This window comes from Boleophthalmus pectinirostris, unplaced genomic scaffold, assembly GCF_026225935.1.
Source record: "Boleophthalmus pectinirostris isolate CB_2022bp ecotype Guang Dong unplaced genomic scaffold, ASM2622593v1 HiC_scaffold_14, whole genome shotgun sequence".
NCBI classification, from domain to species: domain Eukaryota; kingdom Metazoa; phylum Chordata; class Actinopteri; order Gobiiformes; family Gobiidae; genus Boleophthalmus; species Boleophthalmus pectinirostris.
The window spans coordinates 7,227,968-7,255,890 of record NW_026571047.1 but is presented as its reverse complement, the minus strand read 5'-3'; the positions used below and the strand labels follow the sequence as shown (position 1 = coordinate 7,255,890).

Sequence of the window (27,923 nt, the reverse complement as noted above, 5' to 3'; positions counted from 1 at the left end):
TATACAAAAACATGATCCAAACAACGCTACAACTTCACAAACCTGTTGCGATGTAGTTTCCTTAGCAGGAAGTACGCTGATTATGTTGCGCTCTGAAGGGGGAGTAACTTAAAGCGGAGAACAAAAGAAGGATTGACTCAGCATCAAAAATGAAAGTGAAACAGGTCAATACTAGGGATGCAATCGTTTGATACTGGTCTCACAATCCGATACACGTGTTCGGTCGATATGTACCCTCCATGTGTGCTGTGTTGTCATTTATTTTGGTCCGAAAGGAAAATGGTTATTGCAGCGTCCTCCTCAGATGCAGCAAGAAAACAGCTCCATAGGGATACAGCTGAAATATTTTAACAGAGATGGGCTTTATCTTTCAGCCGTTTTTTATTTTACATTGATAGACCCAGGAATGACAAAGATACAAACTTTTAAATACTTAAGAATCACTTTTGGCTTTACATCGGCTTTAATCAAATGTGCTCGTATACGCGACTCACGATATACACAATCTTTTCTCATAAGTTTCTCATCACTCTGTTTCATAAGTTTTACTCAGAAAATGGTCAGTTGAGATATTTCTATGGAATATAACGTAGTTTGAGTGTCCAGAAAGAGGATGGGAGAGTGCTGCGTCTCATAGACTGTAGCAGGGCAGAGTGGGAGGAGCTACTCTCTGTCTCTGCTGAAGGATTCAGAGCAGCGCCGACACAGGCATAAGGCATGTGAATGCAATGAGAGGACTCAGGAGGAAAAGAAATCATCAAATCATCATCAAGAAAAAGATATGTTATGAAATATAAACTAGTCTGATGTAATGGCTGCGGAGTCTTCGTCAGGCTGCATATGAAAAATAAGACACAGTGTGGAGTCAGACCACTTTATTCCTGTGACATATAAATACTCATTTACTATGTCTCCACATACAGTATCAGGCACTGGCTCCTCTCTGCAGTCTCCAATGTGCTACTGAGAGGGGAAGTTGAACTACCAAAATAAAATACAGGTGCAGTGCAAACTTTTGGTTTTCAAACTAAAATGTCAAAATGATAAAATTCACATAAATTATAATTAAACATAAAATACAACCAGGAAATAGTAACATGTGCATTTTTAACTCCGTTACACCGAGAAAGCACTATTCTTATTTTCACTCAACAAAAATGCTGTAAATCAATATAAACTATAACTGTACAGTAGTTCATGTATGTAATGTATGTATTGTTTCAATAATATCATGTTATTATACTCTTGAGCAAAAAAAATTACATGAATTTTTTAAATTGTTTTTGCGACTTAAAACCTATGTGACTTATGCATTGAGATATGTATCGAATCATGGGAAAGCTGTATCGTTGCATCCCTAGTTAATACGTTGCTTTTGGTGAACTCCACTCAATTTAATTTCTCTTCAGCGAGTAGATCAGGAATCAGAATACAGTAGACGGTTTGCAAGAACCCCGGAAGTTGTAGACCGCGCACCGGCCAATCAGCAAAGAGCTTTGAAGCCATGACGTCAAACTCAAGCGCCTGTCTGGGTCCCTTTTGTGGTACAGCACAACAGTAAGCAAAGCGGTCGAGATGGATGTAGATGAAGCCAGACATTTTGTGTTGGCAACGATTCCCGAGATCGAGGATTTATTGCCGGAACAAAAAGAATGTTTGGTGAATTTTATCAAGGGGAAAGACGTTATTGCCCTTCTTCCTACGGGATATGGCGCATTACATATATCACGACCAGATAGCAGCAATTGGTTAAATAAAACAAGTACCTGCCTACTGTCGAGCGAATGAATCCTAATGCTGCAAGATCAGACAGTTTCCACAAAGTGAAACCGGCTGATGAATCAGGCTAGGTGAATACAGCATTTTGAAAACAATAAAAGATAACATGGTGATCTAAATGCCATGTGTACGCAGTTAATACCCCATGGAAGTGTAATACCCTCTCTGTAGTTACAAGAACGAATGCTTTTCAAGGTATTTTAGAGTAATACTATACATACAATTAAATAAAAGCAAAATGGATATGTTAAACGCCATACTGGGGAACATTCCAGACAAAGCGAATCACCTAGTAAAGTTACATAGTGCCTCCTTAATAGAAATGCGTCTTGCCTTATTGAAAGCAGGATAGGTCATCTGCGGTCGTTCTGGTCTTAATCCCCAGACGCACTCGTAATATCTTTCCCCTTACTTTTTAATAGCTGCAGTACATTTAGCGGGTTACATGAGCTCGCTTACTTAATCTGGTTTGAAATATTAAAAGCTCCATGACCCAAGAAGTCCTTTTTCACACATGCTAACAGCCTTTTTATAACAGTGGGACTATGACGGTTGTTTTTGTGCCGCTTTGGTTCCATATAAGCCCAGTCCTGTGTCTGACCCTTTTGAAAGAACAAAAATATTCTACATTCTGAAATGGACGCAACTGGATGCAGAAGTGAAATGGAGCATAATGAGATTTTAGTTGATACTTTGTAAGCATGTATTTCTATGGCAGAATGTTCAGCAGTTACCATGGTGACGCAATGCACATATTAGCAATAACTTCTGAAAAAGTTTTAAGACTCAAAAAACAAAAAAAAAAAAAAAAAAACACACAAAATGGATTTAAAGGTCAAAAACATACCAGGAGTTGTGTTTTGTTTCATGCAGTACATGCTTGTAGTCCTGCACTGCTAGGCTGTTTACATCTCCAAAGCTCAAAATACTCTGTTCCACCTTGTGATGTCATCAAGTGGTAGTTTTCAAGATAACAGCTGCCTTTTAGCTTTGTTCAATTTGCAATTCTGGCAATTCTGCTGAAATGCTGAAACCATCCACCATCATTCTAGTGAAACTGTATGGATTTTAAAATACACTGGAGCACTTCCTGTATTGCCACATGACATCACAAGGTGGAACAGAGTGATTTCTGGTTCAAAGAAGCTTAAATATGCAGGGTTTGCGTGAATGAAACAAAACACAACTCCAGCTCTGTTTGTGATGAGGGAACTACATCAGAACATAGATCAGAAAATCGCGAAATATCGTCCCTTTAAATAACACATTTTCAGGAGTCTGTGAATACGAGGGTTCCTGTTTATGAGTTTGACTTATGACAAATATAATTTTTGTATATATAATTTGAGAGGGACTTGCCTAACAGCACAAATCAGATCACCTGTTCATCATCTTGAAAAACACTCATTCCAACCTCAAGGGGGCAGTAAGGGTTTAAGCAATGGACTGATTTCCATTATATGCACTGTGCCTCATTCTGTAGAGTTGTTTTTTTTTGTTTTTTTTTTATTTTGGTTATAGATACAATGCATTTTGGCAAATAAATCTTAGCTTAAATGCTAGGGCTGAGTATTATAAAGAAGTTGGCGATATGATAATACCTCGATACATAGGCCACGATACTATACATATCTCGATACAGTGCACTTTTGATTCGATATGATATTAAACCGCATTGAATCAATTTGAAATATTAAAAAATAAAGGCTAAATCATAGTTGTGATACTGAAAGTCTTTGTTAGACCACTTCTTGTGCATCCATTTTACTCATCAAAACAGTGAATATGTCAAATGTGTTGCATAAATGAGTTTCCTTCTTCCAAAAAGGCAACAAAACTGTAACATTGTAAAAAATAAAAAATAAAAAGTAAAATATACCAAAATACTAATAATGCATCAGTTTTATTATAGCAATTTTTTTGGACACTCAAAGACGCTTTTCAGAGCATTATCCATGCACTCCATACCCAGTAGTGGTACATTACTATTGTGGCCACAGCTGCCCTGGGGCAGACTGACAGAAGTGAGGCTGCCAATCTTTGGAGGCGCCATCGGCTCCTCCAACCACCATCAATACTCACGCACCACTTTCATACTAGGCAATGTGGTGAAGTGCCTTGCCTAAGGACACAATGACATTTTTTCACGACTGACGCCCCACTGTGGCACCTGATTTCCCCAGTGGTCTCCCATCCAAGTACTGACCAGGCCCGACCCTGCTGAGCTTCTGAGATCTGACGGGATCAGGCTTTGATGTATCAATACAGCAGCCCATGATATTGATACTGTGTCATCACATTAAATTATATACTATATCGATATTTTGATATTTTTTCACTCCCCTATTAAACGTGCAACTTCTAGAGCAGGGGTGTCAAACTGAAATTCACAGAGGCCAAAATTAAAAACTGGGCCTAAGTCGTGGGCCAAACTAAATATTTCTTGAGAAATTTTAACAACATCTGCATGTTTTCTCTCCTTTCAGGATATGTAATATTAAACCTTTTCTTATTCAAATAAATGTTTAATAATAGTTTTGATTAAACATTGAATCCAGAACAAGCAGAATATAAAATAATAACAACATTTTAAATAAATAATGTCTCTGTAGCCTATCTGTAGTCTGCAGTCCAACTCTAATACATATTTGATATTATATCGGGCCTGAGTTTGACATGTATGTCCTAGAGTGACCACTACCTCATCAAAATCATACCCGGAGTTCTGTTTTGTTTCATTCCCACATGTTTAACACACAAACCCTACATATTTAGGCTGAGTTCTTCTCTCAAACTGAAAACACTCTGTTCCACCTTGTGATGTCATGTGGTAATACAAGAAGTGCTCCACTGTGTTTTGAAATTGCAGAAACTTTCACTAGAATCATTTGGATCATTTCAGTCCTGGAAGATCTGGCAGTGTTTGCAAATGTGTACATTGTCAGACATACATGCAGTACCCACATGTTGTCACCGCAAAGTATCACTAGAGACAAGCAGGTTGCCGACACTCCACCTTTAAATAAAGTATCCGAGAAACAGAAAAGTCCACATTATTTGGGCATCGCTCTCAAACCCATTTCTGTAAAAGTTTGTCTTTGTGTGAAACTTTGACAGGATGGGCTCAGGTTGGGGGTACAGGAGCTAGTTAGTATTTCTGTCCGTCGCCTGGCCCTCGCAGGTTCCATGTTGGGGCCAGAGGGGCAGAGTGTAACGAGCAGAAGGGCCACGCGACGCCAGGCTAGCCCAAAGCTAACACCTGCCTCCCTCGTTACCGCTACAAATCCGGCAACAACCTCCCCTCCGCCCACATCCCACGCTCCACCTTTCCCCTCATATTCAAACCATCTTGTTATCCTGACACTTGTCTCTTTTCTTTTTGTGTGTGTGTTTTTAGATTGTGATCTGTGGACAAAAGGACGCGCCGGATACAGCCAGTCTGGTAGCAGCGGTCAACTCCCTGTTCCTCCCACATAAAGTAAGTCTGTGAGAGGTATTCAGAATCTTGAATATGATGTAGTCAAAGCATAGAAATGGCAGGGGTCCATTAAATCAGACCTGGGCATTGTACAGCTCCCGGGCAACATGCGGCTCTTTAGTTGCATGGACTAAAGCAGCATTGCTTTTATTTTAGAGGTGTTTTTTAATGACATTTTTTGTAAGGCGACCTCATTTTTTCATTGCTTAGTCATAACATAAACTCTTACCAGTCTTACAAACTCGTCAAAATAATGCTATTTACTGCTTTTTATAAAGAAATACAATTAAGATTATGCAGAATTGAGTAAAGCATTTTGGCCCGGCCCCATGGAAAAAAGAACAGCCCACCCCTGCATTAAATGAAAAAAGTATATTTGGTAAAAACTACATATTTTGACACAGTTGTTTTCGGACTAAAACACTCAAAATACTGCATGACGCACAAGTAGCAACAGCCAAATCACAGTTCTTTATCACTGCGCCGTGGTCATCGTTATGTCTGTACTGTGTCGTTATTAGGGATGTAACGATATCCAAATCTCACTGTACGATATTTTCACGATATGCATCTCACGGTACAATATTTATTGCGATATTTGTGGAGGCTAAACAGCTAAAACTGTGAATATGCTACTTACTTACTTACTTACTGTTAATGATGGTACTGTTGTAATATAAAGAATTAAGATTTAAGTGTTATTAATGTTAAGTCTCCATTGATAACACCAAAGGATCATGGTCTATGTAGTTCCCTCTGTTTTTTGTTCTGTCAGCTATTGCTGCTCCATAAACAATAAATTTAAGTAAAGAGACTTGTAGTTTGATATATTGTGACAGTCCACGATGTTATTGTGACTTTTGATGACACAATATCGCGATATTTTGGTTATTGTTACATCCCTAGTTGTTATGTCTGTATTGACTATGTGCTGATGTCATGGAGGTGTTTTTTTGTGTGTGCTGGTTCCATACTATGCCCTCATTATAGGGGCATGATTCAACTCCGAGTCCCGAGCACGATAGAATGTGGCAAAAGACTCATCTGCTCTGAGTAGCTTCATTTAAAATACTGCAGTAACTGATATTTGAACTGTATAACATATGGTTCCTCTCGTTTAATTCTTACGTAAGTGTTATCTGTCCATCCAGAACCACACACTGACAAAACTTTACAAAGACGAGCAGTTCTGTTAGTATCTGGTCTCCCTCATTCCAGAGAGTGTGATTGACAGGCGGATTAACCAAACAGAGAGACACATGGTCCAGTCGTGTCGAAATGAACATGGCGCGATGCAAATTCCCAAGTTAGGACGGTGGTTTGTTACGCTACGAATTTAGAAGGGCTGGATGCTCAAATCAGAAGGTTAGATGAAGACCCGTTGTTAAAGTTCTCCTCCTCTCTGCTTCTTTCCTCCTCCTCCTCTCCTCCTCTTCTTGGTGTCTCTCTGTCCTGGTCTCTTTCTAAACTCTCTCCAAACTGCTTCAACACCGCAAGAGTTGTGTTGGCGTCTCCTAGGTCTTTCTTTCTATCTATCTATCACTCTCCCTCTCTATCTCTTCTTTTTTCCTTCTCTGTCTCTTTTGTCTCTTCCTCTCCTCGGTCTCTCTTTCTCTCTTTCTTCGTCTCTCCCTGGTGTTCGGTCCATACTGGTGTAGCCTGGCTGACCTTTCTGTAAATCTGGCCTCATTCTGACAGCTGTCTGTGACACTGAACACAGATGGACAGTGTTTATGGAGCCTATAACTGGACACGTACATTACTTCTCTATCGCTGTGTCAGGGGAAGCCATTTTAATCCAAAAAAAAAGGATAAACTTGAAAGGAAAAGCCTTTTTGAAAAGCCTTTTTGTTTGTTTTCTAATGGACACAGCAGAAATACAACATAACAGATTCCTAGTATCAATGGCAAAAATATATTTTTGGATCAATATATAAGGTCAGATGGGTTATACAATATAAAGATATTAAACTGGGTCAAGGACTGTATGATTGTTATAACAAACTATGTATATTTAGCCTGATTCATGACCTTGCAGCATTAGGATTCATTTGCTTGACGGTAGGCAGATACTTTTTTTATTTAACCAATTTGATCATGACGAATGTGCGCCGGAACACTCAGTGGTGTCCCAAGTAATTGTCGGCACAACAGCAAACAAAGCAGAGAGTGAACATGTCTGTGAACAATCATTGTCATTTATTTGAGGTGAACTTGCGAATTAAAGGTGCAATATTTGTTGAAGTTTGTTTGACAAAGGAAGTCCAAAGGAGGATAGCGTATGCAGTCTGCTATCGCAACTCGGGTTGGTTCAGCTCTTCACTAATTGGCCAGTCTAGTGTATTCTGATTTCTGACCTAGTCACTGGAGAGAAATGAAATTGAACAGAGGCACCAAGTGGCATCAGTCTGGCTAATCTGTATTAGCATATTGTTGAAAATAGCTCTTGCAAAAAAATAAAAAAAAAAATAAAAAATAAAAACTCGATTACTCAATTTTAATACTAACTAGACTTGATATTCAATTCAATTGACACCACAATAATAAATAAAAACATTCTTACTTTAGACAGTGAAACATAATTTTCAACATAAAATATCAGTAGTTTCATTAATGTTAACATGTGCTTTTGTTCAGATATAAAATCATTCTATAATAAGTAAGAACAGTTTTTTATTATTACTTTAGTTTTTTTATTATTGATTATTGTTTGAATGATTAGTGTCTACTTTTTATACAACCCTAGTACATAATATTTAAAGAACAGTATGTAACTTTCAGGTGGTGGCACATTACCTGCATGATTCCACAGAAATAAAAACTTAAAATCATACTGCGGAACATTCTTCATGGAGATAAATAAGCTCTAGTCTATGCCATACCGTGGAAGATTACACATTTTCCATGGAAACAAAGAGATGAGACTCTCATTTAGACCAAACAAGACCCAGGTTGGCCTTCTCAGAGTCAGGACGCTGCATTATTTTACTGTGTCTTTAACTCCCAAAGTGTCAAACGCACGTACAAACACAATGTATGCAAATGATATACAGTGTGGTGTCTTTTTTTAATTGTTACAACACTTAGCCTGCCCCCAGTTTGCACTTGGAAGCCTATTACTTAATTAAACCAATAAATTAGCCTGTTATTGTCCACTACTGCGCCGTCCCTCGCCTTCTCCCTCTCTTTTCCTCCATCTGTCCGTTTCTTCCCCGTCTTCTCGCCCAGAACTCAACAGGCCTATTGAAATATAGATGAGGAGTGCGGTATTGGTCGCTGGCTGCAGCAGCGTTAGCCCAGAGCCGAGGAGAGGCGCTGAGCCAGATAGACCTTACCATAACAGATCTATTATTTAAGTGTGTGTCGTGTGCGCCGCTCGGCCCCATGGGAGATGTGAGTATTAGATGGAAGGAGATAGATGTGTTAATGTTGACTTTAAGGCGGAAGTCCCAGGGAAATACGAGAAACGCCGGTGCCTGTGCTAACTCAAAGGGGTGAATTAGGACCATCTGGGACAAGAAGTGATGGAGAAAATTTACTTCTCTGTTATTAACTGCTGTTCTGTAACATATTTAGATCACTATCTTAGGTAGCATTCGTTCTTTTTAATTTCAATTAAGAACGGAAAACAATAAAATGGGGAAACAGTTTGTTATTTCATTACAGTGGCCCCTTGTTTATCGCGGGGGATACATTCTAAAAATAACACGCGATAGGTGAAATCCGCGAAGTAGTCAACTTTATATTTTATGATTATTATATCTGTTTTAAGGCTGTAAAAACCCCTCAGCACACACTTTAAACACTTTTCTCAGACAGGACAGTTAAAACCCTTTCTGCATCCGTTCTTAAAACTTATTGCTGCTGTCGTACTTTTGTTATTTTCTTTATGTAACGAACTGAAGATTCATTTATTCTGTAATGGAGCCCAACAGCGCAGAGTCCTGCACAGGGTCCATTTTTGGAGACTCTTCTAATTCTGTTAAACAACAATTCATAAACATTGTCTGATTTTCATTGGTTATTTGTCAGGAAATTTGTATTTATTGTAGGGATGGGCATGATTTATCGATTAATCGATAATTGATCATTAAGAATTTCATCGATTACGTTTATTTTAATTGACAAACCAAATGTAGGTTGCTGTGCGTAGCGTGACCAAACAGGGGTCCGTACATGTAGCTCTCTGCACTCAGAAACATTCGGTCAGCCTGCAACGTACCGAAGCACAAATGCGTATTTAACGATGATTTGTACAAGAAATTCCACGCTTTCCGTTGCATTCGGGACAAGTGTGAGTCCATGTGCACAGTGTACAAAGCAGCACATACGTTTCAGGTGTCCAGTGGGAAAAGTTTTGCCAGGTGAGAGTCGCACAATGTTGATGACGAGTCCCCACCTCCCTCCCCCCGTACAGTGTCCTGGTTTTGACAAACGTAAATCTGGTCACACTAACCTGTATTCCACTGAGTCATGTCTTTTAATCTGACAGAAGTTGACCGCATCAGCGACACAAGAGCTGTAGTTTTATCTTCGCTTTGTTTATGCAAATTAGCGATGTGGTTTTAAGTTTTGTTTTTGTGAGAGTTGCGCAAAACTGAATTAAACACATTATAAATGTCAAACAGGCTGATGTGGCTCTAGAGTCGTTATGGTTTATATGTTGTAAAGTTGATTTATGCAGATTAGTAGTGCAGATAGTAATAATAATGATGATCATTTTAATATATATAAAAACGTTAATGATTAATCGATAATCGATCGTTAATTCTTCCGACGATCGATTAAGAAAATTTCATTGAATGCCCATCCCTAATTTGTTGTTATTATTATTATTATTATTATTATTATTATTATTAATTATTATTATTATTCAAGTTATTTCAGTGACCATTGTTGATTTTTATTTCATTATAAGAGGGGTACCAACAATTTTGTATATAGGTATATGTATAGTAGTAGTAGTAGTAGTATAGTATATATAAGTATACTGTATATAAGTGGCCTGAGAGAGTGTGACATCTCCCACACACTGCAAATTTCTCTGACCTGGCCAAGATTTTAAAACTTATATAACGTTATTCATTTTGTTTTTAGATTTATTATCCACTTACTAGTTCAGAGACTGCTGTCAAGTAAAATGATCTTGCTGCATGGAGAGAATATTTCACAACTTTAAGTCACTTTCTGATAGATTTAAGTGTTTATATGTTACATTTTGGCCAAGTTTTTTGCAGTGTAGTGTTCATCTCCAGTCAAACGAAGCCAGTCAAGGCCAGCAGGTATAGTGGCTAATGTGCAACCAAGTTCCATATTTGCAAATTCGGGTGGGAAACTAAAGAGCCAATCAGAAATGAGGTACTCGCCCTGTCCCGCTTATAGCAACGAGCCTTAATAGCTGTCAATCAAACCTGTTGCTAACACTAGTAGGAGATGATCTCAGGGAAAGTTTTTATCATTTGCGGCTTTTATCCAAAGTCAGACCTTTTTTTTAAATTTTTCAACCTTTTTGAACAGGTCACGCATGCTTTTATTTTGTCACGTCTGGACGACTGCAACACACTTTACATGGACATCTCTTAAAACCCACTTTCCTGTCTGCAGATAGTCCAGAATTTCACTGCATGACTTTTAACAAGAACCAAAAAAACTAGAACAGATCACACCACTCCTTGCATCTTTGCACTAGTTTCCTGTTTGATGTAGAATTGATTTTAAGATTTTATGTTTGTTTTTAAAGCTTTGAATGGACCATCCCCATGTTACATCTCAGAAGACACACACAAAAGACGCAAAAGTGGCATCGCATTTTTACCTTTTATTCTGCTTTTAGATAGGCGTTGTCGGGAGGAAATCTGAGTGCATACGGTGAAGCAAAAATGAATGAAATTTGGGTATGCTTGTACTTAAAGCAACAAGGGCATTTTGGACATACAGAAGTTTTCACGCCCTGCATTTTCATCAGCTACTCCTTCCACAAAGTTGTCCCACCATCGACTGGTCCTCCAGGTCTCGTCCGTAGTTATCTGGCTCACCTGCGACGAACTGGTGCATCCAGAATTTGACAGAGGTAATTGCAGATCTTTCTCTGTTCACTAATAATATCTCTGCATATTCTGTACATTTGTTGGGAGCCTCCTAGCCCCATTTCTGGGGCTTAAAAATCTGAAACCACCCTCCAAACGAAGGCCACTTCAGATAAAATATATTGTCATTTTTACCTGCAAGCGTTCTCGTGTAAACAGGTCTTTAAAACCATCCTTCTTCATCATCATTTTTAGCTTTATGCATTTTAACACTTTTTACTTATTGTTTTTTATGTATGATATACTGTCTTTTATTGTATCCCTTTGTCTTTGCAGCACTTTGGAAACTGTCATGTTTATAAAATGTGCTATAGAAATAAATTGGATTGGACTGGATTGGATTGAAAGAAGGTGATTGACCTGACAGCAGCAGCACCTCTATTTAGGCCTACTGGCGTAAATTATCTTTGTCAATCAGAGTCAGACTACAGTGCTCAGTGTTGCCAAAATTCTGCTTACACTTCACAAATCCTTACAGTGTCCTAATGCCCTCAAGACACAATGTGATATGTCCCTGCCCATGTAATGTAAGTTTAAACAGTACCTTGAACTTTCACAACCAAATTTTGACACTATAAGTTAGTATTTACTGTATTTCTTGCCTTTTCTATCAATAATCCTACCGCTTTTTAGAAAACAGTTTAAAATCCCTGGTGTTGTGAATTCGTTTCGGCTATAAACACTATAATACCTGCATCAGATTACTGAATTATTAATCTTTGTTTGTGTATTTGTCCCTATTCAAATAAATAATTCTCTTACAACTGAGTACAACTTTATGTAATACAATTGTACTCTTAATTAATGTTTTTAATAAGGTAAATAACTATAAATTACAGGATGAGGCCCTGTTTGGCCTTTGGACCACAGACCGTCTAAGAAGTGCAGCTCTTACACAACAGCAGTCATGTGTTTGTGAGATTTGTGTCATTAACATAATCCATAGAAGCGCTGATAAAGCCTCCACCAAACAAACCCACATCTGCAAACAGGAAAGGTGTACACAAAGGTACAGACACAAGTGAAGTTCTGAAAGTGTGGCTTTATTCCACTGTTTGCCTGTTCTCAAACTTTTCACATAGGATTAGGAGTATTGCTGCTTAATATCTGCTTTAACTGTGTTTCATCCACACATGTTTGAGTAACCCTTTATTATCAGTCTTCATCTTCAAAGCTCTCTTTCGAGTTCACATGGAAATAATAATTCTGAATTAAGGTTTACATGGAAAACAAATTAAATCGCCTTTATTAAATTCCGCTCAATGTCTGGGGTTGGGGAAGGGTTCTGATTGGACAAGGACACCAATATATTTACGTCGACTGGAAGAAAACACACACTTCAGCTGCTACCGACTGTTCTGTCATCTCGGTTTGTGGTTACACAACGGACACAAAAATGATACAAACTTTTTCCGCAGTCGTTCCGATGATAATTGCGCTACAGCTGGAGGATTCTTTCATCACGCTTTACGTCCGTCGCTCAGGAGGAGAAGGGAAGAAGATGACAAATTGAATGGATGGCTGCTCTGCCTCAACCCACTCCCGCATCCCACTTGCAAATCCAAAGAGCAGTGGATGAAAGTCCAAAGCCAGGACTGGTGGAGCCAGATTGTCCGGATTGTGTCAGAAGGGCGACCCAACATGGATGCGCTGAATGATTATTTTTAAGAAGAATAAATGTTTACTAGCCTGATTCATCAGCCGGTTTAACTTCTTGGAACCCGTCTGACCTCGCAGCATTAGGATTCATTCGCTCAACGGTAGGCGGGCACTTATATATTATCACTATATTTAACCAGTTGCAGCTATTTGGTCGTGACGTATGTAATGTGCCAAATCCTGTAGGACAAAGGGCAGTAACATCTTTCCCCTTGATAAAATTCACCAAACATTCTCTTTGTTCTGGCTTTAAATCCTCAATCTGGAATCGTTGCCAACACAGAATGTCTGTCTTCGTCTACATCCATTGTTTTGTTTGCTGTTGTGCTGTACCATAAAGGGACCCAGACAGGTGCTTGAGTTTGACATCATGGCTTCACAGCTCTTCTCTCATTGGCTAGTGCGTGGCCTACAACTTCCAGGGTTCTTGAAAACCGTCTAGTGTATTCCGATTCCAGATCTAGTCTTTGGAGAGAAATGAAATTGAGCTGAGGCACTAGGTGATCGAGGAATAATTCGGCTCCAAAATCGGTATAAACTACCCACTAACTTCGGAAGTAAGTTTAACTCCGAAAGCGAAATTAATATTTAGAATTAATTAAATTACTTTTATTTGGAATTTAAGCTCTGACATAAATGTAGCAAGTGGCAATTATCCAAATGATAATAGTGAAGGTGTATGGAGTGTAAAAACAGTGGAGCACTTCCTGTATTACCACACGACATTACAAGGTGGAACGTAGTCTTTTCATTTTGAGAGAAGAACTAAATCTGCAGCATTTATGTGTTAAACATGAGTGAATGAAACAAAACACAACTCCAGATCTGCTTGTGATGTTCAAAGATTATAACATAATAATAATGAATATTAATGGATTAGTTTTACATTACGTTTTTTGGGGACGCTTTACAGAGCATTGTTTATTCACTCCAGGCTTTGAGGTATGAGGTAAGAAACACAGAGCAGAAAAGAGCGTAATATGGGCTCTTTAAGATCTAGGCTACTTAATGAATTACTGAACCCTAAACTCTCAGACTAATGCAGCTGTACCTATTATTAAGTGTAAACCAGACGTGCTTAGGTACTGTTTTTGTAATAAAAAGAAACAGAAAACGCACACCAAGATTCCTGCAGAGGTGCAAATGCAAGGAGTAGCCAGATCAGGGTGAAAAAATGCATAGCACACTCGGTTGGCCAATGTCCAAATACTATTTTATTAACAAAATAACGTTTCGGCAAAAAAAGCCTTCATCAGATATTTTTCTTGTCTTGGACCACAGCACACAAAATGGTTGCCAGCCCAGGTGCCCATATACCCACTCAATGAATGGGAGGTCCCAAAGTGAGGTCACCCAGTGAGTTCAGTTAACAGTTAACATAAAAAAAAAAACATTTTATAAAATACAGAAATAGTTTGTCTATCACAAAAAACATCTTAAATCAAACTCCACATTCAGTCCATGAGGAGTCAAGAGTTTTAAGATGGTGAATCCAGAAGAGAGCACTTCTGATGAAGGCTTTTTTTGCTGAAACGTTATTTTGTTAATAAAATAGTATTTGGACATCGGCCAACTGAGTGTGCTATGCATTTTTTCACCCTGATCTAGGTACTGTTTTTGAGCATGAGGCAAAAGTTACACCAAAGCACATCTTAAACTTGCTTATAAATACATGGCGGAGGAGAGAAAACGGCCGCAGTGTGGACCAGGGCTGACATGACATTTAATATTGTGCCTCCTGCGTGGCACCTCTGATTTCCCCCAGCTGTACCACGCTCGCATTTCAAGTGAGCAGACTTTACCTTTCATTCTCTCTGTTTGAGCTGTAGTATTACACACCTCCCAGGTCATTATGCAATCTGGATCAAATCTACAAGAGATTCTAGCAGGACAGAATCAATGTCCAAAATGAGATCAATCTGTAGCAGTTTTAGGGTTGGGCTTAAGAGGAATATATAAAATTGAAATATGCAATTAAATGTAATATCTAATTTACCATAGTTAATCTTTGTTTTGTTTTAAAGGAACTGTATGAAAGATGATCTGTGTCCAGAGATGTGAGGTAAAGCTTTTCGTGATAACAATGCAAATGCTCATAAATTCCTGACTACAAAAACATTGGGCATGATGTCGCATTTATTGATTCTTAAAACAATTATCTAATTAGAAAGCAGAATGAGCCTCCCATGAGTCTCTCAATTGGGTTGCCAGTTTCAATTCAGTTGGTTTAAAGAAGACAGAAATGGTAAAATGGCACATTTTTATACAGTGCTTTCCCACCTTCCAGGCACTCGAAGCTCTTTACAACAAGGAACCACTCATCCATTCACAGACACATTCATACACCAGTGTACACAGACACCTGGGGTGAGGTAGGTTAACTGTTTTACCCAAGGACACAACAACAGCATTCGTCTGTGGGAGCTGGAATCACACCAGCCAGCCTGTGTGTCATTGGGGTAATTTAACTGCTCAACCGATGATGTTTTATGTCAAGAATGGGATTGGAACCGCCAACCGGATCGGTGGACAAATGCAGTACCAACTGAGCTACTGTCAGCCCCATATATATTTATATATATCATGCTTATGTCGGGTTCGAGTGCGAGTGCGAGTCTGGGCACCAGCCAGTCAGTGAAGAGCCATACATTCTGTGTTGGCAACGATTCCTGAGATCGAGGATTTAAAGCCGGAACAAAGAGAATGTTTGGGGAATTTCATCAAGGGGAAAGACATTATTGCCCTTCCTCCTATGGGATTTGGGAAAAGCTTAATATACCAGTTAGCCCCGTTAGCAACGCATTACTTACGTCACGACCAAATAGCAGCGATTGATTAAATGATAAAAAGTACCCGCCTACCGTCGAGCAAACGGTTTCCACAAAGTGAAACCAGCTGATGAATCAGGCTAGTGTACTGGTGGAAACAGTGAAAACAGGAGTTGATTGGCAAAATGTTAAAAAGCAATTAAACTGTACATGCACAAATCATTCCAAATACAACTTCGGTTGGTGGTGAGAGGAAACAGCTATAACATGGTTAAAAGCTCTAAAAAATTCAATTTGCAGAATAGGTCTGCTTTAAACCTAAACTGTCTCTCTCTGATCTAAATGGTCACAACCTAAACCCCAGTCATGAGTCAGTGCTAGTGCAGCCTCTGCAGCTCGCGGAGGGAATTCTGGAGGTTCGGAGCTTTCACATGAGACCTGTCCATAAACTGAGAATGAGAAAAACGTGTATGTTGTCCTTTATCTGCAGTTTAAAGAGCCTGTATTACGCAATTTTCTAATCTTTTATACCTGGAGTTGTGTTTTGTTTTATTCATGTTTAACACACAAACCCTGTATATTTAGGCTGAGTTCATCTCTCAAACTGAAAACACTGAAAACTGTTCCACCTTGTGATGTCATGTGGTCATACAAGAAGTGCTTCATTACGTTTTTAAACTGCATACACCTTCACTAGAATCATTTGTTTTATTTCAGCCCTGGAATTGCCAATCTCTACTGAACCGATGATAAAATGAGCTGCTAACTTAAAAAATTAATACTACATGACATCACAAAGTGGAACAGGGCTTTTTCAGCTTTGGAGATGTAGACAGACTAATACTCAAACGTGTGAATGAAAGAAAACACATCTCCAGGTATGTTTTTGAGGAGATAACAGAATTAGAACATGACTTAAAGCTCACAAGAATCCATTTCATTTAAGGCACTGGCAGCTCAGGTTCAGTTATTGTAATACCTTATGAGCATATAGTTCTTTTAATATGTTTGAGATGTTAATAATGTTAGATTAGGAGCATAAAAAGCATTAAGTCTGGCATCTTAATAAACACCAGTCCAGCTTTTCAAAATGGCAGCAAGCTAAAGTCCTCACTTAACTACCTCACCAAACTTTGCGTTGACCTGAAACTTCTTCTCCGCAAATCCAAACTCATTGAAGTTTTGAAGGTGACAAATGTCCGCCTGTGTGTCCAGATGTTCCCGGACTCTCCCTCACCATTAGCAACAGCGGCGTGCAGCCTTAGCTGGGCCCAGCGTGGCACCCGGCCGTCTCCCCCGGGACCCACCACAGCTGCGAGGCCCACCCAACGTCCGCACACTGTAAAGACACAAACATATGGACATGCGCGCAACACATGGTCGCATTTCCATAATCTCAGCAGCTGCCTCATATGATAATCACGCTAGCAAAATATTAGCATTTGCTCTGAAACGGCGTTAGTCATTAGTGAGTGGGACACGAAGAGAGAGAGAATACTGACAAGAAAAGCTCTAAATAAAGCTCAGGATGGAACATCAGAAATATTACATTACTGCAGGTCTGCAAAATGTCCACCGAGATCAGTAGTGGCAGAAGTACTCATTGTTGTTAAGTAAAAGTACAGGGTGTCCCAAAAATTTGACATCATTTTGCAGGTCAATCATTTTGGCAATTCTTGATGAAATAACCTCAAATCAAGATCAGATTTTATATTCAATGTTTTTTTCTTTTTGTTCTGTTTTCAGGTTGAGCTCCCAAAGACTCCCAAAGAGAAGTCATTTTGTGTACCCAGATTCCTCAAATGACAGTTTGGTGTACCAGATCCTTTTAAGCAGGCTTCCTCTTTAAATTTCTGGTACCAAGTCCAAATTTGTTTGCCAGCTGGTGAAGTTCTTCCAAATTTTGCATTAAAGGCACGCTGCACAGTCTTGGGTGACTGTGTGCGAGCAGATTTCAAGAAGCAAAATGACTTCTCTTTGGGAGTGAACAGCTCAACCTTAAAACAGAACAAAAATAAAGTATTAAATATAAACTCTTGTTCTGTTTTTATACATTCTGTGAAAATTTGAGGTTATTTCAACAAGAATTGCCCAAAATATTGGCCTGTGAAATTATGTCAAATATTTTGGGACACTCTGTACAGACTAGCCTGATTCATCAGCCGGTTTCACTTTGTGGAGACTGTCTGACCTTGCAGCATTAGGATTCATTCCCTCGACGATAGGTGGGTACTTTTTTTATTTAATCTATCGCCGCTATTTGGTCGGGACATAGGTAATGCGCCAAATCCCATAGGAAGAAGGGCAATAACGTCTTTCCCCTTGATTAAATTCACCAAACATTCTCTTGGTTCCGGCTTTAAATCCTTGATCTTGGGAATCATTGCCAACAGAGAATGTATGGCTCTTCGCTGATCGGCTGGTGCCTGAACTCGCATTTCCAGGGTTTTTGCGAACCATCTAGTGTATTCTGATTCCTGACTTAGTCTACATCCATCTCGACCGCTTTGTTTACTGTTGTGCTGTACCACAGAAGGGACCAGACAGGAGTTTGAGTTTGACTTCACAGCTCTTCTCTGATTGGCCGGTGCATGGTCTACAACTTCCAGGGTTCTTGCAAACCGTGTAGTGTATTCTGATTCCTGAACTAGTCGCTGGAGAGAAATTAAATTGAGCGGAGGCACTAGGTGGCGCCAGCCTGGTTATGTACAGACACTAGAGCAAAAAAATATATATATACTCAATTAAAAGTATAACAAGATGGTGGTTCGTCATCTGCTTCACTCCATGAAGATATTGCCTGGAACATTCCACAGTATGGGATCACACTTATTTATCTCTATAGGGACAGCGCAGGACCAAGTTACATGTCAGATCTGTAGAGAGGCGAGCCCACTCAGAGTTATCCACAGTAGGGCATTAAATGTATTCTTCTTGTATTGATTTTATTAGGTGTGGTTTTATTGCTCAAAAGTACCTTAAGAAAACCTATACTACCAGTCAAAAGTTTTAGAGCACCACACTTTTTCCAGTTTTTTACTGTTTACTGTTGACTAAAACGTATTCTAAACTTTTGATTCCTGAAAGTGTCCACCTTTGACAGATATAACAGCTGAACACACTCGTGGCTCGTTCTTTTACAATAGAAATCAAATATTCTTCAGAAAGTTCTTTCCAAGTCTGTTGCAGACTTAAATAAATGTGTGGCACTTGTACGTCACTTGGCTTTTACTTTTCTGTCCAGTTCATCCCAAACCAGCTCGTTTAAGTCTGGAGACTGTGCTGGACACTTCATGTTTTTCAAACTCACCATCTTGTTTCCTGAGGTAGTTTAGAGCCTGGACTTGTGTTTTGTATCTTTTATCTCTTTTAACCTCTGGCTGAATTGCAAAAAATAATTGGAAAAATTAGGGCGTTCTAAAACTTTTGACAGGTAGTGTACATTCTTAGTGTGAGTGAGCTTGCTGCTGCAGATCTGACCAGTAAATTGGCCTGGTGTCACCGCCTGCTTTCCCCAGGCAATCTTGCTGGAAACGAGCAGCCGGATTTCTACCTTATTATTGTTAGTACTGCCATAAAAACCATACACAGTGGCTTAGGGGTTGGAGCATTCACCCGGCAACTCCAAATGGTTCTATTCCACTTCAAACCACCAGTCAAGGCTTCATTTAAAACAATGGCAACAGGAAAGCTTTGTTGACTCATTTTGACTAATTGCGTTCTTGCCCCGTGGCTGTGTGCAGATCCATTCTCTCAGCTCTATCATCTTCTTCATGCATCATTTCACACCACCATTTGAGAGAGACAAAGAACTGTTTTTTTTTTGGTGTTTTTTTTCATACGCGTGACATATACACTGACATAGTATTCACTCATCTGAACAGGAATCCCTCCATTTGAGTCACTCTGGTTATGTTTTAGCAGCGCTGTAATCAAGTCTTATTTCGTGTTTCGCGTTAGAACGATTAGCATTGGCCACGTTTGAACCCAGCCATTATTATAATAAACAGTAATTGATTCTGAAGTGTGATAGAAGCTCTTGAGTGCTGTGGTGCATTCAAGGAGCCCAAATTAAAATTGTAAATAAATGAATGGATGGGTTTGTCTCATTCGCTATGATAACAGCGTGTCAGCTTGGAGTAATTGGACTGGAATTAGACGTTTAGGGTATTTAGATCACCATGTTACCCTTTACTGTTTTGAAAATATTTGCTAAAATCAACAAATAAATACATTGGCGATATCACAAAAATTGCCACGTGTCTTTAGGCAAAAATAAGAATTTTCAGTACGCTCCTGTAGCGCATAGCACAGTAAACTACATGGACCAAAATCCTTTGTGGCCGCGTCATTCTCCAGTGTGCCTGTTTTGGATGCACCAGCAGCTTTTAAATCTGAGGTCTAGAAGCATTTTGGGTTTGTCGTGACATGAAGTGAAAAAGGAGAAAAGGTGACAGACAAACAACAGACAGTGTGCAAAGACTGTCAATGCAGAGCGTGGTTCACCTCAGGAAATACAACAACATGAGAAGTCACTTGAGAAGCCCACACACAGAGAATTTTCAAGAATATGTTCAGAAAATCAAGTTGGGACGAAAAAACTATACGTGAAACATTTACAACAGCGCTGCCTCACAACAGTGCTCAATAAATAACAGAATACATCGCAAAATATAAAGCGAGTGATTTGCATCCATTTTCCATTGTGCACTGTGTTGGGTTTAAAAGGTTAGTGGCTAGACTGGAGCCGAAATATAAAATGCCATCACGTTTAAGTTTTTTTTTTCTTTTTCGTACGAGGAGAACTCAAATATACATTGAGTAATAATGTGTTAAATGCAGCTTTGCGCAGCTCTGTTTATGTTTTACAGAAACAAAACTTAAAGCCACATGGCTCATTTGCATAAGCTCTGAAAAAAACAGCTCCCTTCTTATGCACTGATGCAGTCAGCCTCTGTCGGACTTACTCTGCAAGGCTCCTGACTACAGTTTTATGACAGTTGTTTAGTTGTTACTTGAATTTTGCAGTTGAAGGCTTTTCAAGCTGTTCAAAATGTCACTGATATAAATATGACAATACATGTTTTACCAAATGACTGGTCAAAGCATTTTCTAATGTCAGTCTTGTTATTATGTATAATATCATAATACCATGAGCCTCCCCACCATATCGTGAGGTTGTCCATGATATCGCAATAAATATCGTACCGTGAGGTTCATACCGTGATGATTTTGTGAGATTTTGTTACACCCCTAGTTTTTACGATGGTTTTTCACTCTAAGTCTTCTATTCCTTTGCTCTCAACACTATGTCACTCCCTCTTCAGAGCACTGAGTCACATGTTTTTTGAATATTTCTGCAGAATTGTCATGTGGGAGCATAGGTGGCATAAGGAGGGTTCGAATAGGGCCCGGGAGAGATTGCTAAATTACTCAAACATGCATAAGTGGCATTTACACCCTCTTCAGGCATGTGTTTTTATGAAGGAACAATGTTATAACAGAATAGAAAACAAAAAAAAAATCCCATCTTTAATCTTTCTCATCATGAGCTTGTGTAAAATAAAATGTGCAATATGTATTAACACGTTCTAAACCAGGACTAAAACTGGCCTACAACAATAAGAAGTGTAAGAATTGCTTTGCGATGAGATACGCCTTGACTAATGTTATGTGAATTGCAGCACACCTTTTCTTGTCTTGTTTGTTATCCTTCCATCTCCTCTGAATTAACCATGGCTGCACCTTTCATACAGGCCGGTCCCACCTTTGCGCTCAAGGCGAATTGCTTTAGAATTCATTAATTGTGTAGGTTATCTAAGAGTATAGTGTCTTCCACAGCCCTGGAGGTGGAGGAAGACCATTTAATAACAGCAGCATTTGTGTGTGTGTGTGTGTGTGTGAGAGAGAGAGGTTTTCAAAGCAGCCTGCAGCATTTACTTTTACTTTAACCCCTATTTGAGCATCTTTTCTCAATGTAATCTGTGCTAGGTTTATCAAAATCTGATACTAATTGGAACAAAAATAAGTATTTAAACAAGATACTCATTTGAGCAGCTATTGATATAAAAAGGTTCACAGCACAGGACAGAAATGAGCCTTTCTTTGGAGCTTTAGAATGATCTTTAGTTGTATCAGAAGTATAAGAGCACAAAGGCTAAAGTGGGTGGAAGGAGGGGCGAGGTCATGTCAAATATGATAAATATTAAGCTCTGGTACTATCCACCAAACCAAGCCAGAATTAAAACAAAATGAAAACCTGTCAGGTGCACTTACACAAGAGGGTCATTCCACGCCAAATCTCCAAATTCCCCCGCTCAACCATCTCGGATTTGACTGAAAAATTTCTAGGAGGTTCACACACTTCCCAATAGGAAAAGTCTCAAATTTTAGCTCCCAACTTCTTATAGTTTTGTCATTAAAAAAACTATTTTGTCAACTCCCCCTGACCTGTTTTGAGCAGAGTTTTCCCAGAAGCCACTTTCAGATTGCTGTATCTAAAAAACTATGTAAGGTAGGTCCTTCAAATTTTCAAGGGTTAAAATTTGGCAAATGTACTTGTAGAATATGAACTTTTGCACATGTGCTTTGGTTGATCACAGATTTTTTAGGTCTTAAATTTGCTCGAACATTTTACTCTTTAAATTTGAGGGCATCTTTGAAGGACTGTGGAAAGTGCGAATTTAAAGACAGAGGTTTGATATTGAACATACACCTTCAAACACATGCCACTGTGGACTTTGTATTTTAAAACTGGGCCCCTGTGATGAACGCTCTAGACAATATTAAGTGTTAAAAATGGAAAAAATACATTTGGTGCCATCTTTACCATGTTATAGATTTTTTTCAGTCAAATCTGAGATGGTTGAGCGGGGGCATTCAGAGATTTGGCATGGAATGACCCAAGGGCCAACAACTCTCTCAATTACAAGTTATGATTAGACTAATACAAAGAAATTCTAGATAACTTCTTGTTGATGCTGAGTGCCATAACCTGGATCTAAGCTATGATCAAAAATAAACCAAACAGCAGATGCCAATTAAGTTATTTTTATTTAGCAGAATTAGTGAATAAATTAGAAGCAATGTAATGAGATGTGGAAATGTCGTGTGTATGTGCGTGATGTATGTGTTGAATGTGAGTTAGAGGAAGTAAAAACTCAATTCAACCTGTTTTGCTCCAGAATTGTGCATATGGCGTTTTAATTGCATTTGCTACTGTTCTTTTTTTTTCTTTTTTTGTATGTGGGCGTGTGGCAATTTTAGCAGAAACTATGTACGTTTGCAGCTTTCTGGTCAAAAATGCCTCATTTTAAGTAGATGGCGACATCACGCAAGACTACCCTGATTACAGCCAAGTGTGGATACCTGTTAGACCAATCACACTGTAATAAGGCCAGTCATGTGTGATGTCACCTAGTACTTGAAATTGCAGTGTTGGAGGCAGGCAATCCAACTTTATTTGTATAGCACATTACAGTTTCCAAAGTGCTTCACATGGCAATTTAAAACATTTCAGTTTAAAAAGTCAGCAGAATTATGTTCCAAACAAAAGGAACTAATAAATAAAGGAATAATAATAAAATCAATGAGCAAAAATAATAAAATTTATAAAAAAAGGCGATACAGGACGTGCTCTAGTGTGTTTTTTAACACCATACGCCTTCACCAGAATCATTTGGATTGTTTCAGGTCTGGAATTGCCAATTTCTACAGAATTAAAGGTAAAAGGTAGCTTGAAAACTACCACTAAATGATGTCACAAAGTGGAACAGAGCATTTTGAGCTCTGGAAATGTAGACAGACTAATAATCAAGGCTTACGCAAACGCATGTGAATCAAACAAAACACATTATAAAGCCGATGTTTGACATAGTTATAGCTACCCTCACTCTAAATTAGTGTTGTTTGGATACCTTTTTTTTTAATTATCCTATCCGACAGTGATGTCACATAGTACTTGAGATTGCTTTGCCCACTGGAGGCAACACACACTCATCTTTTTTTTTTTCAGCAGATTTTGAACATAGCTGCAAATGGACCTAGTTTGCTCAAAAATAGCCAAACAATGACGCCAAATACTATTAAATCACCATATACAGTACGTAGATAAGTGGAAATAAAGTTGATTTAGTGTTTAGTTCCTATAGTCCTGTACATGAAAAGAGCATCTCCCTTAAGGCCCACGTCGGCATAAGCGGTGTAATCTGACAGAAGCGGACATCTTGATTACTGGTGCTTATTGTATAATGTCCGACTGGGAGGGAGCACTAATCACATTTTGTGCATGTAGCAGTGCTTTTAAAGGCCCACTAATCTGCCAGACAAGAGCGCTCCACTGCTTAAGGCACGCCACACACGCTATCGCAATGGGATCACCGAGATAGATGGGCACAATATATAAGAACTGCCACGCGAAGGATCGGCGGTACAGTAAAAGAATGAAGCTCTTTACTTTCGGCATAGTTTCAATTTTATTACAACGCGTTTATAAGGATCTGATGATGTGACATTCGTGAACGAGTCTTTTGAAAAGTTTCTTGCACGTGCGCTTGTCTAACTTTTCCGTTAGGCATCCATCATCTTCTCGTTTCTGTGGATATGTCATTGCTCTGCCTGGAATGTTCCACAGTATGACATTAAACAGATCTACCTTACATTTATTATTGGTTTTATAGTTTAAAATCCCTAGAGAAACGTGTGTAGAATCCCTCAGTCGTCCAGGTAGAATCCACGGCACAAGAGAAGTTCAATTTGTCAACTGGACAAACATTTATTTAGGTCGAAAACATTTCGCAGATCATCCAGCATTCTGACTAAAACTGAAGAAGCGGCTTGGATTGGAAAGTTGACGCATTTTTTCTTTGCCGGGTATTCTGAGGGGGATTGTCTCTCCACAGATCTGACCTGTAACTTGGTCTGGTTTGGTCTCCATGAAGATAGAAAGGTTTAAATTCCAGACAAAGCAATAACATCTCCATGGAGAAAAAGCAGGTAGAAGAAGAACTGAATCATTTTCTTTCAGATTTGTATGCATTTTTACACTGATTAAAGCAAAATCAACACAAGAATCAGCACAGAAGCAGAGCAGGCAACACCAGAAAAGCTCTGAGCATAAAATGTATCTTGCATTGTAATATCCATTTTTTAAAAAAATATTATTGTTGTGAAAAGATAAGGTAACATACTCTGACAGAGTTTGAACAATTTAAAACAAATCTGAGCCTTGGTCTTTTATCGCTGATATTACTCTGTAGATAAAATTAGTTCTCACATTGGATTTTGAACGACAGTCTTTTGAATTCGGATCTGTAAAAGAGCCAAATGTGCCATCACTATAAGGATCATTCTTAAACTGTTTCTGGTACTGTCAAAAGGGAATGATCCTAGAGGCACAAGTGTAAAAACTAGGGCATTGGTCTCACTGACTTTTATGATCAGGAGCACATCAGTGAATGTTCTGCAAAGTTTCACGAATTAATGTCATAGTTTTTTTTTCCTACAAGGATCACACTTAAACTTATTCTGGTATTGTCAAAAGCTCTGTTACACTGAGTACCTAAGCCAATTTAATGATCAGATACTACACTGATTTTTTTCTAAAGAAAGACCTGTAGTTGGGACAGGTCTTTCTTTCTTTTTTTTTTTTTTTTATGGTATTGTGTCTGCATCATCCATAGACTGTATAAAGAAGTGGACTAAGGGAGTGTGACGTCACCCATTGTGTTTGGTTCCAGTCAAATGAAGCTCACCGATGCTTGCAGTTATAGGGCGAATTTGGAGCCGAGTTCCATATTAAGAATAGGAAATGATTTTCAGACCAAAGAGTGAAATAAAAACTCCAGGATCACGTAGAGCGGGTTAATATGAACATTTTAAGACCAACATGAGGAGCCTGAAAGCAGCAGTTATAAAAAGAGGTGCGATCTTTTTTCAATAAAAAGTAAATTAGAGCCAGTGTCGATGGAGCTGGTAGCTCGCCCAGGCTCACTTCCTATTTGGAACGTGGCAGCTAGCAGGTAAGCTATGTCCATGTATATATCCAGTCTATGGCAGGGGTCTTCAACATTTTTCAGGGCAAGGACACCCAAACTGATGTGTTTTATATGAAATTGGGCCCAGTGTTGTGTATAAACAGCTACTCTGTTAGGCTTACCTGAAATCATGATCTGACTGAAGCTCCATCTCCAGTTGAAGCCTTAACTCGTTTCATGACAGAAATAAGCCTCTGACCAAAGCTAATTCAGACTTGAAGTTTAAGACGTACTTTGTGCTCTCATGGCTCTGATCAATGGAGCAACGACATCACAGGAAAATGGACTCAAAGCGTGACTTTTTTTAATGATCTGACTAAACGAGAGGGGAGCCACAGTGCGCATCCACAGAATTTGATTTGGGCCACAGAACTTTTCCAGTCATTCTGATCTGAGAAGCGAGAGGAAAGACACAACCCCCCACTCTCTTGTACGCTCCCCCTCCTCTCCTGGGCGCTCTGTGGACAGAGAGGAGGCTGGCAGCGTAGTGTGGACTCTGGAGCCTAGTTTATACTCCTGGGGAATGAAGTCGCCTCACCCCTTCCCGATGCGTGGTAGCACATGTGGAGCTTAAGTTCTGCTGTGTGTTAAAGTAAAGCTGTAATGGAACTCTTCACCTGTATCTAACAAGAAACGATAATGTTTGTGGGCCGACACGTTTGCAGTTTGACAGGGAGCAAGAGATGAGGAGATGAAGAGAGAGAGAGAGACAGACATGATGAAGGAGCTTACAGCCAGAAACCACTGAAAACCAGTTCATCCCTATCCTTGAAAAATGAAGAAATATATTTATTTAAAAGTCTAATCAACCAAAGATTTTTGCAAACCCTTGCAGTAGTTGCGACCTCCCTGTTGAACACTTGTGGTCTATGGTGTAATCCTCAGTCGTTGACGTAGGATCAATTACAAAAGCTCATCCAGGCTTCTTCAGTTCTGTTCAGATTGCTGGTGGACATGGCCTTATATGTACCTGAAGAGGAAGTAACTTCACTGAACAATAACCTTTCCTTTTGGATGAATAATGAAACATTTTCACTCTTAAACTTCTGTCCTGTTGATACATTTTTTCTTTATTTTTTGTTACAGTATCGTGGCCAGTGCTACTATGAACCGAGTAGCTTAAATACAGACTGTGGAGGCTTGAAATGTGCTTCAAACTCTCAGTATTGACAGCACAGAGATTTGTGTTCCCTCTAATGCCTTCATTTAGCTTTTGGAGTGGGAGCAGCACTTTAGCCAAATTGGCTGTGTGCGCCTGGTTAGCTCTGGTGTTATTGCTACCACTTGAGCTGCTATTGCCTCAAAGGGTTTTCGCCGAGTCATGCTAAAATAAAGAATATATTTAAAGGACAACACAGCAGACACTGAGTTACCTATGGATAATCACTGCCAGCATCTAACTAACTTTTTAAATGACTTGCAAGTTTTGTTGATTAAAGGTCGTACTGTATATTACACAAAATGGACTTTGAGTAACCCTTTTTTATCTATCTGTACATCTCCAAAGCTCAAAATGCACTGCTCCACTTTGTTATGTCATGAAGTGGTAGTTTTCAAGTGAATAGGTACATTTTACCTTTTAGTTCAGTAGATATTGGAAATTCCAGGGCTGATATCATACAAATGATTCTAGTGAAGGTGTATGGAGCACTTCCTGTATTACCACATGACATCACAAGTTGGAACAGACTGTTTTCTTTTTGAGAGAAGAACTGAATATGCAGGTTTGTGTGTTAAACATGTGTGAATGAAACAAAACACAACTTCAGGACAGTTTGTGGTTAGGAAACACATAATAATCAGAAAAAAGCGTTATGTGGGCCCTTTAAGATTCTCATTAGCTCCTGAAAACATTCATTCATTCAATACATCCACTTTAACTTAATATTTTTTTGTAATGCACAAACCAACGCACACATGAGTCGCTAACACTTTAAAGAGGAGATATTGTACTTGTATCAGGGTATTAATTGCTAACACACATTTAGATCACCATGTTGCCTTTATCAAAAATGCTTTATACATAGAAAACAACATATTAAAATGTTCCTGATCATTGTGCTAAGTCACTCTCCCTTCAGGGTGCTATCATATTACAATTAGTGCTGTCATGCGATTA

The 27,923-nt window shown here is 39.0% G+C and overlaps 1 protein-coding gene across 1 annotated transcript in view; it reads left to right on the top strand.

The window, feature by feature from the left end:
* Nucleotides 1–27,923, top strand: part of spata20 (spermatogenesis associated 20) — a 139,087-nt gene that overhangs the window by 57,622 nt on the left and 53,542 nt on the right. The window contains 1 exon segment of the mRNA XM_020939727.2: nt 5,177–5,257. Within this exon segment, the coding sequence (XP_020795386.2) occupies nt 5,177–5,257 (81 nt within the window).